The sequence below is a fragment of the Solanum dulcamara genome, chromosome 1, assembly GCF_947179165.1.
Source record: "Solanum dulcamara chromosome 1, daSolDulc1.2, whole genome shotgun sequence".
Lineage (NCBI taxonomy): Eukaryota > Viridiplantae > Streptophyta > Magnoliopsida > Solanales > Solanaceae > Solanum > Solanum dulcamara.
Window position 1 is genome coordinate 84,212,825 of NC_077237.1, and position 15,101 is coordinate 84,227,925.

Here is a 15,101-nt window from a genome sequence, read left to right on the forward strand (position 1 = left end):
TATATGTTAACTTCTTTAGAAATCTGCATGTGATTTGTTGTTGTTTAGGATATTTTTTACCACTTGATGAATATTAGAAAAAGATCATTCCAAAAATATAACACTAGATGATGCATCGTTAAACATTTCGACAATGAATTTGTGTCGTTTAATAAAGGTACAGACCATGTTTAATAATTATAGCTTGGACGTTTGTCCATAGTGTAAACAAAGCAATTGTTAACCTGTTTCTTCTGAGCTTTTGTTTAGGTCGTTGATTAGTTTTTAGCTATGAAGAATTCTATGACTGTATATTTTGGGAAAGTATTAGATGAAATTAAGTTGTTGTCTGGGGACAGACTGAAAATCTGGATATGATGGTAGCTTTTTTAGTTTTCTGTTTTTGCCGTTTTCTTTTGACTACCCTGATTGCATTATATCAATGTTTAGCCTTACACGTATTTAATGTACTTTTGATACATGTTTGAACAATGTATTGGAGGGGAAGCAAATATTGATGTACACTCTGAACGAGGCATCGACGAACGTCATGGCATCAATCATAAAAAGTTGATGCTTTTGATTTTGCATAATCAAGATGAGCGTCACTTGTTCAATATTAGGCACCACAAGTGGCCGAGGGCTCATTCAACAGTCAATAGAACTTAATATTAAGGTGTGTATTCAGAATTTAGACGTATGAATCTAAATAAACACAAATGAGGCCTTAGACTAGGTTCTAGAACAAATGCAAAATAAACAAGGCTGGAGTTAGTTAAACCCCTCCTATGTCCATATTCTCAATTCTTACTGGTTTGTTCTGCCTTATGTACATTAACTTGAATCTTCAGTAAACATGATACTATCTCTTCCATGCTTGGACGATTTGATGGTTCTCGAGTCAGGCATCTTAAGCTTAAATTTGCTACCGGAAATGCTATTTTCAAATCATCATCTTCCCTCATATGTGCTTTGATGAATCCATTCAGTTCAGTTGCTGCATTTTCTCCTTCCATTATTGCAGCTACTGCTGCAGAAAGCAGAATTTCTCCACTTTCCTCTACAATTACAGCATCTTGTCCGGTGACTAATTCCAACAGTACAACTCCAAAGGCATAAATGTCCATATTTGAAGTCACTGAACCTCTCTCAACGTACTCAGGTGCCATGTATCCTGTTGTTCCCACAAGCTCCCAAGTTGTGCCTGATGTATCCATTTCTTTAGCAAGACTGAAATTTGCAATCTTTGCTCGCATGTTGCTGTCGAGGAGAATGTTTCTACTGTTGACGTTCTTGTGGATGTAGCCTGGTTTGGTAAAGCTGTGAAGATAATGAAGTCCATTAGCTACATCCAACGCAATCTGAATCCTTTTTTTCCAGCTTATGGCATCTCGAGACTTGGTTCTGGTCAGCCATTCCCTGAGAGAGCCATTTTTCATGTATTCAAAGACAAGAAAGAAGCAGCCTTTATGTTCACAATAGCCACACAGCTTTATTAGATTGAAGTGATTGATCTTATGCAGCATGTTCACTTCTTTAGATACGTCTGTGATTGCCATTTTGACTGCTAAGATTTCCCCTTTAAACCCTCCCCAGTATACAGATCCTTTTATCCGGTTCTTGGAGCCAAAGTTACTCGTAGCATGCTTCAAATCTTTGAACTTGAAAACTTTAGGGACATGATCAATGTTCGCGATCTCCACGAGGATGTCTTCATGACTTGAAGACATCCGTGGAAATTTTCTAGCCCCCTTCTTAAAGAAAGAAAGAAGGATGACCCAAGAAACCACAAGCAGTAACAGAATAAAGCCTGTTGCAACTCCACTACCTATGTAAAGATTTCTCTTTGATTTTCCCTTTGAAACATTAGCTGCAGGTGGGGGTGAAAAGGACCTAATTGGTTTTCTATAATTCTCATTTCCGGTATCTAAATTTGATGGTTCAGAAGACAGGGGAATTAGAATGGTTGTAAAAGGATATACAGTAGATTTTTCATCCAAGAATCCATTTGCTTCGACTATGTTCCTTACACTTACATTAAATCTTTTGCTAACTTTAAGAATGTCATCGCCAACATCAATCGAATAAGTCATCAAAAACTTTGAGCCTTTTGCAGCTTGTTTTGCTGTTGGACAGGCACACCTGAGAGGAACTTGCAACTCAAGACCAGGTCTCAAGCTGAACTCATCATATTTATTTCGACGTATTAGTGCATTACAGGTTGATAATCCTTGATAAGTATTATTTGCTATCATAAAGTATGTTGCAATAAGAGCTGGGATATAGTACATGGTTTTGGCTTGATAATACAAACCTGAACAAGAGCAGTCCACTGGAATTATAACCTCCTTTTCTGGTGCGAAAACAGTGAGCCTCGTGACATTGTTGATACGTGCAATCTCAGATATGTTTGAAGACAGGAGAGCAGCAATTCCAGGTACTGAATTGTAAGGATTCCTAGCCCTGAATATGAGAAATGCTTGACAAGTGGAATTTCTGCCATTGCAAGAGTAATTCGTTTCATATTCGTTGTTGCAATTCAATACTGAATTACCTGAGTATTCTTGTTGAGCTTTAGTACATGAAATTAGAAAGTTTAGTATGCAAAGAATATTCAGAAGCCAATTCATGGCTGTTGTTTTCTTGATTAAGTATATGAACATGGAGGAATTGGTCTTTGTGAACATATTTTGCTGTATTATGTACAAGTATAAACGCGTGAAACATTATTAAATATTGTTAAATATTATGTCTCATTCAGACTTAATTTGCTTTAGTAATTTATTTTAAGCTAAGAGGAATGTGTCATCCTATCAGAAGACTACCAAGTCAAGTGGGATTATTAAAGAAATCAATGCAGATGTGACAATAATTCTTGACTCAACTGTCCATAGTCTATTAATTCTTAAGAAAAATTTATGTTCCCATTCAAGGGACATCTTAGAAATTTTAAGATGGTAGATAGAGATTTCCATCGAGTGACAAGTAAAATCTCTTGCAGACTATTTATTTAAATATGTGATAAGGTATTGTAATTTGTAAGTGGTTGAGTGGTTCTGCTGCTATGATCTACTGAGATTTAATCTTTTGTAGCTAAAAAGTAAAAACATATCTTGACTATTGAGTAAAAAAAGAAGCTAATTATGCTGAACTCACTGTCAGTGACTCTAAATCAACCTATAAGCCATATACATAAAAACAAAAAACAAAAAGAAGAAGTTGATGAGTGATTTGTTTGCTAGTGCAGTATGAAGTAACCCAAAATCTGCATATAGATTGCCTTCAATTTTAAAATACTACATTCCCATTCTTGACTGGATACGACTCAATTGCAAAACTTTGAAGCTAATCAGATCTCTAGGAGGGGAATCCTGGTGTAACGTAAAAATTGATGCTAGTGGTTAAAAAATTATAGATTTAAGCCATGAAAAAAAAGATTATGACATAAATGTAAGGTAATGACGCGTACACATGGACTTATAAGATAATGAAGCGTACACATGGATTTAATATGACACTTAGGGTTGTTTGGTAGGATGTATTAGAAGAAATAATCCATGTATATTATGTATGATATTATTTAGTACTATATTTGGTAAGTACTATGTTTGGTAGGATTTTGGGCCTATGTATAACTAATCGATGAATAAGTGTTAAATGGGAAAATGAGGTAAAAGAGATCTTTGAGAGTGGAATGAAGGATAAGAGATTTTTATTTCTTTTTCCTTTTCTTTTGTTATAAATATTTAATTAGAGGTTAATTATGAAAAGATGGGGTTGAATTAGAATATTTAAAAGTTTAGGGTAAAAATTAAAAGATCAAAAACTTTTAATAAAACCCTAAATTCCATTCATTTACTCCATTTTTTTAAACTTCTGTTCTCCATTTCCCTCCTCTCTTCTCTTCTCTTTTCTTTTCTCCATTTTTTTAAACGTTGTTCTTCCTTTTTCCTTTCATCTTCTTCTTCCTTAACTTCTTTACCTTTTTTCTTCTCCGTTTTTCCCTTTCTTTTCAAACCTTTTGTGTTTTCATCTTCTTCTTCTTCGGATGTTGTCATTCTCATTTTTTCCTTCACTTCGATTTGATTGTGAAAATTATAAAAAAAAAATTGATGAAAAGAGAAGAGAAGAGATGATATGTTGTTTATATAAACAGGAGTTGTTCAAGCAACCAAGAGATGTTGTTTAAACAACCCTAAGTTGTTTAGTTCAAACAACAGAAGTTGTTTAAACAACCAAAAGTTGTTTAGTTCATATGATTTAATACCATGAGATTAAATATAGAAAGACAAAAATACCCCTCAAATTCTTTTATTAATTTTATTTATTTTCTTGATTTTATGTTTTATATTTGTAGTTTTGTACTAGTAAATTTATTTGAATAGCTTACAAATTTTATTTATTTGTGAGTTCATATTTACATAATATATATACAAAAAAAAATTGTCATGTCAAATTTTTAAATTTTATTTATTTGTGGGTTCATTTACATAATATAAAAAATATATTTTGCCATGTCAATTTGTTTTGATAATTAATTTAGTTGGGTGATTTTGTTGATATAAAGGCTTAATTGAGTGATTTTACTGATACAGAACAAAGTTTAATGACTTTGGTAGAAAAATTCTCAAAGTTGAGTGACCTTTTTAAGATATTAACTTCATATTAAAAACCACAACTTGCAATTTTTATGTGTAAGCGTAGATGGTTTATTCGATTTTCCTATTATTTATCGTCTTTTTGATTTTAAAAGTAGATGATCTATCTTTATTAAATTGAAAATTGACGTTTTATGGGTGATCAATTTATTAAGATGACAATTATTTACCCTCAAATAATTCAAGTGAGAAAATAGAAAACATGGCGACAAAATTATTCTTCTCTTAGCTAGTTAGAACTTAGAAGGCCGCAAAAAAAAAAAATATTGCCCGACAATTATCTACCTTGATCCAATTACATTAAATAAAAAATTCCATAATATTGTAAGGTTATTATTGGAAAGAAACTTTTTTCATAGAGTTTTAAGTCAAACACAAGATTAGGTGGGAAGCAATGAACCAAACACTCGATAAAAAATAATTCATGCATTACTAATCTCTGTATTACTAGTTCCTACATTATTAATCCCTGCATTATTCATTTTTGTACCAAACGACCCCTTAAGGGTCTGTTTGGAAAGCCACCTGGTAATTGAAATTGGTGTAATTACTAGCCTAGTAATTACACAATTTAGTAATTACGATGACCTATTTGTTTGCCACCGTATAATTTCAGTGTAATTAGAATTGTTCTATTTGATTGCACAAGTATAACTACAAGGTTATATTAAATTTTAAAAATAAAAGTTAATTTTCTAAATTTAAAATTTATATTAAACAAATAAGGATCTTTATAGATGATATTAAATTAAATATTAATTAATAAACATATGTTCTTAACTAATATTATTAAAAAAACAATTTATTTATATTTTTTAAATTAGTATATTTTAAATAATTTAATCAAATAAACTAAAAGTATAAGATTTTTATGAACATCATGAAATGTATGTTTGAAAAAAATGTTAATATTATTAATATAATGTCATAAAATTATTAAAACATTTGACCAAAAAATAATCTATCAAGTTTAACTAAAAAATAAATGTTTTGCAATGTGAAATATCAAGTCAATAGTACTAAAACAAATGAAATTGAAAATATGACATAAATTCTAAATTCAAAAAAAATAATTTCACATAATGATCTTCTATCAAATTTTAACACAACGTACATAAATATGATTTTAAAAATTAGAATACTAACAAAAATATTTTTAAAAAGAAATAGAATAATAAATAAATAAATAATATGAAAAATTGCATGGAATGAAAAAGTAAAGGTTGAGAATGAGAATAAAATGGAATATATAAAAAAAACATATACTTGAAAAATATTAGAATAATAAAAATATTTTTTTAAAAAAAATTAGTAGAATTAAAGAATAAATTAAAATAAAAAAATATAAATAAAAGAAGAATTATAAAAAGTTTCATGTAATTACATCAATTCTTTACCCTCCCTTGGAAATTGAAGAGTGTAATTACTCCCCTTTAATTACACCCAATTCTTCTCTTACCAAATAATTATTTGGTCTACCAAATACGCCAAAAAATATAATTACACCCAATTATATCAAATCTCAATTACATTATGGCTTTCCAAACATGCTCTAAGAGATTGCAAACTATACTATGAAAACATGACCTAAAAATCCGTTAAATTTGAGTCAGTTATTGTCCTCAGACCAAATATTAACTCAAAGGTTATTGGAATGTAGAAATTTTTAATGTGAAAATAATATTTAGACAAAATACTTTTAGCTGAAACAGGAAACAACTCTAGCATGTGCAAGAGTTTGAAGATTTGACAAGTAAAACTCCAATCTATTGTGTCAGATTTTGAATGTTTCTTGAAGTTTCAAATTTCATAAATGATTCATGAAATTTAAATTTCTATCAAAAGAATAAAATAACGAACATCATTTGTGATTATATTTATGAAAGTAAATTGGTCTTGAAAATCTATGTTCCGTGCTTTCAAACATTGTATGTTGAATTACTAAGGAAAAAAAAAATTAAAAATCAACCCATTTAAAAAAACAAATAGTAAATCTACAACTTCACTGATAAGCAATTTTAATATCTATCAATACGTACAAAAGTCAAAAAAGCACCGACCAACATATAAATTCATCCAAATATCCTAAAAGTTGCACTTAGAAATATCTGAATTTGGCTATTTTAGTCATTAAAAAAATACTTTAAAAATATTATGTAAAGGGAAGTCAAGATTAAAAATAAAATTTGTCATTTGAAATGTAAATAATCTTATATTGTAATGATTCTTTTTTCTGGGGTTAATATTGTAATGATTCACATCACTTGATGAATGAGCTTTGTTTTCCCTCCAAATTCACAAGTGGATAAATGCAGTGTGTTCAAACTGTAAGCTATTCCATTGTGATAAATGGAGAACCTACCACCCGTTTTAGTGCTGCTAAAGGACTTAGAGAGAGGGAGATCCCATATCTCCTTATCTGTTTGTTGTGGCCATGGAGTATCTAAGTAGAATCATTAGCACTTTGACAGACAACACAAGGTTTGCATATCATCCTACATGTGCCAAACTTATGTTTTGCAGACGATTTGCTAGAGGGGATTTACAATCTGTTTCAGCCTTGATGGAATGCTTTGAAACTTTCACACAAGCTTCTGGTCTGCAAGCAAATCTGGGGAAAAGTTCCATTTATTTTGGAGGAACTGGACTATCTCTTGGACAACTTCCTTTCAAGTACTGGGGGTATCCCATTAGCCACTAAAAAACTCTCACTGATTCAATGGATTCCTCTTGCAGAGAAAATAGTTGCAAGAATCACTTTATGGACGGCTAGAAAGCTTTCCTATGCTGGGAGATTACAACTAATTCAAGCTGTTCTGTTTGGCATTCAATCATATTGGTCCCAGCTGTTCCTTATTCCAGCTAAAGTACTGGAATAAGACTGCATGCTTGGGGACTAGTAGTTGATCAACAATGTAAGCTTTGCCAACAACAGTTAGAATCAAGGGATCACTTGTATGTACATTGCCCTTTCACTCAAAGATTATGGGGAAGAATTATGATGTGGCTGAAGTGACAATGGAGACCAACAACAAACTGGATAATCATATTGAATGGGCACTAGCATCCTCCAAAGGTAGATCTATAAATGCTCAAAATATTTAAAATGGTGTATGCAGAAGTGACTTATATGATCTGAATTGAAAGAAACATGAGAACTTTTGAAGCCAAGAGAAGGCAATGGGAAGAACTTGCAAGAGAGAGAGCCAAATTAAGCATCCAAGCAAAGCTTCAACAATTAATGTTCTAGAATTAGAGTTGTAGCTGCTACATTGGAGTTTCATACAAAAATAGCAATGTGAGTTAAATTGCTATAGATTTGTAATGCCCTCTTTTGGTGATTAATAAAAAGTTAGTTACAAAAAAAAATAAAAAAATCACCCAATATATTAGGCATTTTGTACTCAAGAGTGTGAAAATGCCCCTTCTTTTATATTAATATTAAAGTTTTTATCTCTTGTTTTAAAGCTTATATTTAAATAATAATACATAAATGACTATTTATTTGTGAATTAAATTTTAACACTTAAAAGTATTTTTCATCACTCGACAACTTTGTTACCATTAATATAAATAGCCTTTTAGTCACCTAAGAAAAAATGATTAAATTAATATAAAATAAAAGACTTTAACTTAAATTTACTCACAAATCAATTCAATTATTTTTGACTATAGTAAGATTCATATCGACTTACTCGATTAACTTAGCTTAATCATTTCTGCTCACCATTCTATATATGAAAACAATCAATATCATTTTGATTCTAAATTGCTCATGATTTATGTTTAAACTATATGAATTCTTCACCATCATTTTGTAATACTCCTATTAACTTCAAATACATATGTAATAAAATAATTACTTAAACAATCAGAGAGAAAAAGAAAGAAAGCAAGAGATAGATCTCATGTTCGAACCCTAAATATCAAATAATATATTTATTAGGAAATGTTTTAGATTTTCAATACGAATTCAAATATAATCAGACCTCAAGAGATATAATTTCGTATTCGAGCTCCGAGAACGAAATATCTTTATTAAGAAATATTTTATATTATTCGATGTGAATTCAAATTTAGTTAAATTTTAAAAAAAATGATCACTCATATTTGAGTTCTGACTATGAAATTATCTTTATTAAAAAATATTTAGATGTAACCATACCTCAAAAGAAATGACCTCGTATTCGAACTTTTAGTACGAAATATCTTTATTAAGAAACATTTTAAATTTTTCAACATAAATTTAAATTTGATCAAACCTATAAAGAAAAAAAATCTCATATTCAAGTTCTAAATATGAAATGTCTTTGTTCTGATACTGAACACCACGTGAAAAAAAAAAAAAAAACACAAGAGAAGAGGGGGAGGGGGAGACAATAGAGTGTGCATCCAATAGAAGATACCTTCCTATTAAAGTTAATAATAATAATAAAAAAGCTTTGCTTTCAGTGTCCTTTCTTTCTCAGATTCTCTTCTACTATTTCTCTCCATAAATAGAGAGACCCCATCATCCTTCTTCAATCTTTTCTCATCTCAGCAGCAGTAGGAGGTTCACATAATCTTGGTATTTTCTTGAGCTATTTGCTTGTAGTTTTATTTCTCTTTTTCCAGATTCAGTGATATAAGGTTCTTGTATGTGTTCTTAATTTTTGTTTTCCAGTTTTGTTCTTACCCAGATCGTGAAATCGATTAAATTATATTGGTTTCTCTTTAATTTGAACCCCTTTTGATAAATTTGTGATTTTTCAAGAATTTTGTCCAGATATTATGTTTATTGGTGGCGTGTTTGATCTTAGTTGATGGTCTCTCTTATTTGGTTATAGTTGAAATTGACTTAATTTGTTGTTGTTGTTAACTTTTTAAGTTGTGGGTAGTGGAAAAAGTGCTAGTTTAGAGAACCTCTCAAAAAAAGTTCTTTTTTTTGGCATTATTAGATGTTGGTTCTTGGTTGATACGTTGTTTGGACTTTTCAAAGTTGGTGTGTCGGATTCTCAAAGTAGTGTATTTTTGGATGATCGTGCCACTGGTGTGGCATTAATTGCTCTAGTTTTGTTAAAGGTCAAGTATTTTCTTGCGTCTTTCCAAAGTAATGGCACACCCCTGGGAAGCTACAATTGCAGCATTATTTTTGGAGAGCCTGAGCAATATAGCCAGTTTGTGATCTTATTTTTTGAGCCTGAATAAGTGTTTGAAACTACAATTGTTGTTTCCTAGTTTATTTGCTCTAGTTTTGTTAAAGCTCAAGTATTTTCTTGTGTCTTTCCAAAAGAATGGCACACCCGTGGGAATCTACAATTGCGGCACTATTTTTGGAGAGCCTGAGCAACATAGCCAGTTTGTTATTTTTGAGAGGGAATACGTGTTTGAAGCTACAATTGTTGTTTCCTAGTTCAATTGCTCTAGTTTTGTTAAAGCTCAAGTATTTCCTTGCGTCTTTCCAAAATAATGCTGCTATATGATAAAACAGAAAAGGGCAAGCTTGATTGATGTTGAATTTTACTTTTGACTTGGGAAATTGTCCCAAGCTAGAGTTGAGTGCAGGGTTGTCTACGTATATCTCTTTTAAGATCATTATCTTTAGTTCTGGCCGCGAATAGGTTCAGCGATAGTACCCGCTGTTGGAAAAAATAGTGTTATCTCTAAAGGGAATATTCATTATTGATATACTCTTAATGTCCATAACCAGCGGCGAATTTATAGCCTAAAACTGGGGCATGTGAATCTGTGGTCTTTCTGTAGAACTACGTATTTTATGTAAATATTTTCTATAGGCTATAGGAAGGCTAAATGGTGCACTTGGTTGAATGTTGAGTTATTTACCTAGAGGACTAGGGATCAATTCATACTTAATACAAGTTTCGTTCTTTTTTTTTTATTGGTGCATCCATGTTCTAGAAATCCCAGATTCACCTCTGTCCATAAAAAACAACTTGAATTTCTGTTATGCAAATTGCTTTTTTGCCATTGAATAACTATTATTATGAGATTATATTTCTAGTTAATCCTCTCTCGTATTCCATCTATTAAATTCCTTGAATAGCCTTCAATTGACTTCAATGGCATTTGCAATATTCAAAGGGTTACACTTTCCAAAAGTGAGCCATTGTCCATTATATTTTGTTCTCAGATGTTGGCATCTCTTCCTTATTTAATCCTATATATTCTCTCTGTCTTTCCACTTTGGTTAGTGAGACAATCAATAGACAGTACTAAGAAACAAAATCTCTTCTTCTCCATTTCTTGAATGCTGGGTTTTCTTTTAAATAAATCTTTGTTAGTTTTTATGCTCCTAGTTTTATACTAGAAGAGTTTGTTGAACCCTGGGGATACACATACACAGGGTGAACTATCCTTAAGAATAGTGTCTTTGACACGCCTCAAGCTTTCAAGAGTTCTCTACAGATTTCGTGATTAAGTATTTTTCGAAAGATTTCCAACGCCCGCAACGAAAGGATACAAAATTCCAAAGCTTAAATGGTAGTGAAATAAAAAACACAAAAGTTTTAGTTTTAGTTTTCTGCTTTAAAGCTTGGAAGAGTTATTGGAATATTTCGCTGAAACATTGGCTAGTTATAAAAAGAAATGATTTTTCTATTCTTTATTCATATTAGCACAGGAGGGTAGTTGATTCAGAAGACTTACAATCTTTAAATCTCAGATTTAGCAAGCACAGCACAATATGTTAGAAGTAAAAGATCCATTCAAGTGATACCAACTTGCTGAGATTAAGTTTATTTGTTGTTACATTTAAACCTGTAATATTAGTGTATATGAGGAATCCTTTTATATTGATTAAAGACTTGTTTATCGCTATAAGAATAAATGCGAGTTTTGAAGTACCTTTAGTTCTAGAGAACTTCTAATTTGCGTTATTATTCAATATGAAATGGACTTGAATAACATGTAATGATACCGAAGATTTATATTTTCGAACCCAAATACTTTGGGGTGGAGGCTTAGTTGACAACTGCAGTTTTTTTTTTAGTTTTTTTTTTTACGTACGTACGTGTTGTTATTTGTACTTATAAATGTAAAGATGGAGAAGACTCATTTTTCATGTATTTTATCTCGTAATTCTTATTATGGTTCAATGTGATGCATTTTGCTTTTGTAGGGACCATGATTAAGTTATTTAAAGTAAAGGAGAAACAGAGAGAGCTTGCTGAAAACGCAAATGGAAAGCCACAGGTTAAGAAACAAAGTGCAGGAGAGCTGCGTCTTCATAAAGGTATTCCCTTTTCCCCTTTCTTCATGAAATCTTTTAAATCAAATAAGTACTTTAACCATTTCGTTTCATGAAGGTATTTTTCTTATTTCTTTCTGCATGCCAAATTGGTCAATTAAGATTTGATTAGCAAGGGTTTCATTTCAGTTGTGTGTTTACCTTCCTTATAGATCTTCCATGTCAAGTTTAAGATGAAATAGTGTACTCTGGTTATAATTTGAGACATGAGAAGTTGTGGCTCATAACATGAACCAGTTTTCTCCTCTTTGGTACCATGGAAACACGTGGCAGTGTGTAGTGAATATAGAATCTTCCAAATGTAAGATGATCCTGAGAAAGGTCTTCGGTAATCTCGGTAGGCCAGTGCTGCCAAAGGCGCTTAAGCCCTAAATTGAGGCGTGAAATATGTTGATCACTTCACCTCGATTAACGTGTGCTTTAGTGTCGTCATCAAGGCTCTAAGACATACTTTTTCTTTCCATGAGCCTCTCTTGAAGAGGCGATACTAAACAATTGATATTTTACTATATCGTTATTTATCTTTTTTCAATTTCTTTGTCCATATTTTTGTTGTTCATGCTTATTATTGTTAGTCTGGATTAAACATATATGTTTGTCCCTTTTCTCCATTGTGCCTTTTTTCATTAAAGTTCACACTTTATTTGCGCTTTGTGCTTAAAGCCCCAACAGACATTAGAGATTTTTTGTGCTCTTTGCTTTCGATAACACTGTGGTAGGCTGAAAAAATGGTAAGTTAAGAGAGAATGTAGTACTTCCTGATAAAAAAAGAACCAAAAAATAGAAAATGTAGTACTTCACTGGAGGTGGTGGGTGTCATTGATCTCAGTATTTCACGAATAGTGCGTCCTTCGGCTACTAGTTAACAGGTCCTTGCTTTGTATTTCTAGCATCCAGCATGTGTGTCGAAGTGGAACCCTCTTAAGGTTGTTCTTTGTGACAGTGAAGGTAAGAAGTGGGAGGTTGGAGTGTTGGAGGAGGGTTGGTGTAAATGGAGGCCAAAAGGCAGTGAAAGTTGGAGTTTCCCCCAATTTCATATTTCATCATTCAAGTGTTTCCCAAATCTCCCGTATATTGCTTTGGAGATTTGATGTCATTCATTATCATTTCTATTTTGACTCCTTTTACTTGTATAGAGGCGATAGTTGTGTTAAAATTGACCACCCGCTGTTGAAGATTGATGTTGCTTGAACCTCTGTATGTGACAGCTAACTGCATGTGACTCTCACATATAGAGGAAGAGTGAAAAGAGAAGATTGTTGTTGCTTGATGCAAAGCACGTTCTAATGAAACTTCTTTTTTTCCCCTTCTTTTGATTGGTAAACTTTTTGACGAAAGTTCATGAATGATTGTATCAGTTTCTTCCTTCATTGCCCCATTCTCGGATTCATCATAGAATGTTTCCCCTTACTAAAAAGAATCTAAAAAAGGAATCTATTTATATCTCTTTGTTCCGGGTGGTTCTTTTTCTCCGGCGACTATTTCTTTGGCTTCTATTTTTTTCCACACAATGAAATTGTGATGGCCGTAACGTTTATCTTGTTCCCTGTAGATATCAGTGAACTAAATCTACCTAAAACATGTAGCATAGCATTCCCTAATGGAAAAGATGACCTCATGAACTTTGAAGTCACCATTCGGCCCGATGAAGGATATTATATGTAAGTAGTATTGCTGAACTATTCTCTCTCTTTTAATGGAGTAAATTCCTGAAAAAAGTTTACTTCAACTTGGATGTGCCTTTCTGCTCTTTTATTTGTATGGAAGTTTGGTGCACTTCAAGTTAGCTTTCCTCGGTGCTGTAACATACATTGTATTATTTGTTCGTATTCAGGGGTGGAACTTTTGTCTTCTCTTTCCATATTTCTCCTATCTATCCTCACGAGGCTCCAAAGGTCAAGTGCAAGACGAAGGTGGGTATAGCCTTTTCTTTTCAACTCTCTTTTAATTTCTTGAAGAATGAATTTAGACTCCAATTGTTTATCATTAGCTCTGGTAACTCGGATTTTGCAGGTTTACCACCCGAACATCGACTTGGAAGGCAATGTATGTCTCAACATTCTTCGCGAAGACTGGAAACCTGTGCTCAACATCAACACAATAATCTATGGCTTATATCATCTGTTCACGGTACTTTAACTTCCTCTAGTTTGATGTACTAAACTACTTTAGTAGTTGGTAGTTTAGAACTTCCGATTCTGCAGGAACCCAATCACGAGGATCCCCTCAATCATGAAGCGGCTGCTGTGTTGAGTGACAACCCGAAGATGTTCGAGTCCAATGTCAGAAGGGCAATGTCTGGAGGATATGTAGGGCAAACGTTCTTCCAACGTTGCATGTAACGTCTCGAATAGAGAATTGATTAGTTGATGATTCTCCTCCGGAAGTTGAGAGCTCTCAAAAGTCTGTAAAGTTGGATGCAGAACCATTTTTACATGTGGTCATTGTGAAAAAGATTGAGTGCAAAATGTGATTAGATATATGTAAAAACTTAAAACCTGCAGAAAGTTTTTTGTATGATAAAAGAGTGTAAACTTTGCAACAACTCATTCAAGAAAGGTTGAAGGTGTAGAGACCTCTGCTTGGATGAAGTTTTGTACAATTTGCATTTATGTACTTGCTATATCTTGCGTCAATTATCGTATTATTTTATGGCAGTAACTGTTCTATTTTTAATATGCATTGTTATGCTTTCTTTAGCATTTTGATTTTGCCTTCTTCACTCTCATTGTTTCTTTCTTCAAATTGTCTTTGTATTGTTTTTACTTGAGCTGAGGGTCTATCGGAAACAAATTTTTTATCTTATAGGAGTAAAGTATGTGTCCACACTATTCTCTTTTCAGATCCTACTTGTGACTACACTGGATATGTGAAACGACATTATTTTAATTTTTAAATATTCTTATTTTTATTTGTTTTATTTCAATTTTTTTTAAAAAGTGAAATGTATATATCTGACTGAAAAAGAAAAACATTGATTTCCTCAGCAAATAATAGATTTATTTCCTACGTGGCAGATTTCTATTGGCTGGTTGACTGCATTAATAATTAAAGAGACAACTCTGCTAACAAATCATTTTGTAGCAGAAAGAAAAAAAGATGTGAAATATAAAAGAAGAATTGTTCCCCACCCACAAGGCCATAATCTCACAACATGTGCTTTGGTTTTGTACAGTTACTTGAAATCTTATATTATATAGTAGTGTGACTTTTGATTT

General features: G+C 32.1%; 2 protein-coding genes across 2 annotated transcripts; one reads left to right on the forward strand and one right to left on the reverse strand.

Annotated features, from left to right (window-relative positions):
* Positions 1-520: 520 nt before the first annotated feature.
* Positions 521-2,722, reverse strand: LOC129881039 (protein LYK5-like). The gene has a single exon (XM_055955360.1). The coding sequence runs from the start codon at positions 2,664-2,666 to the stop codon at positions 780-782; it is 1,887 nt and encodes a 628-aa protein (XP_055811335.1). The 5' UTR covers positions 2,667-2,722; the 3' UTR covers positions 521-779.
* A 6,300-nt stretch (positions 2,723-9,022) lies between these two features.
* On the forward strand, positions 9,023-14,565 carry LOC129881047 (NEDD8-conjugating enzyme Ubc12-like). Its single transcript, XM_055955371.1, has 6 exons — positions 9,023-9,204; positions 11,755-11,868; positions 13,436-13,544; positions 13,718-13,796; positions 13,897-14,013; positions 14,088-14,565. The coding sequence occupies exons 2-6, from the start codon at positions 11,760-11,762 to the stop codon at positions 14,223-14,225; spliced, it is 552 nt and encodes a 183-aa protein (XP_055811346.1). The 5' UTR covers positions 9,023-9,204; positions 11,755-11,759; the 3' UTR covers positions 14,226-14,565.
* Positions 14,566-15,101: the final 536 nt, after the last annotated feature.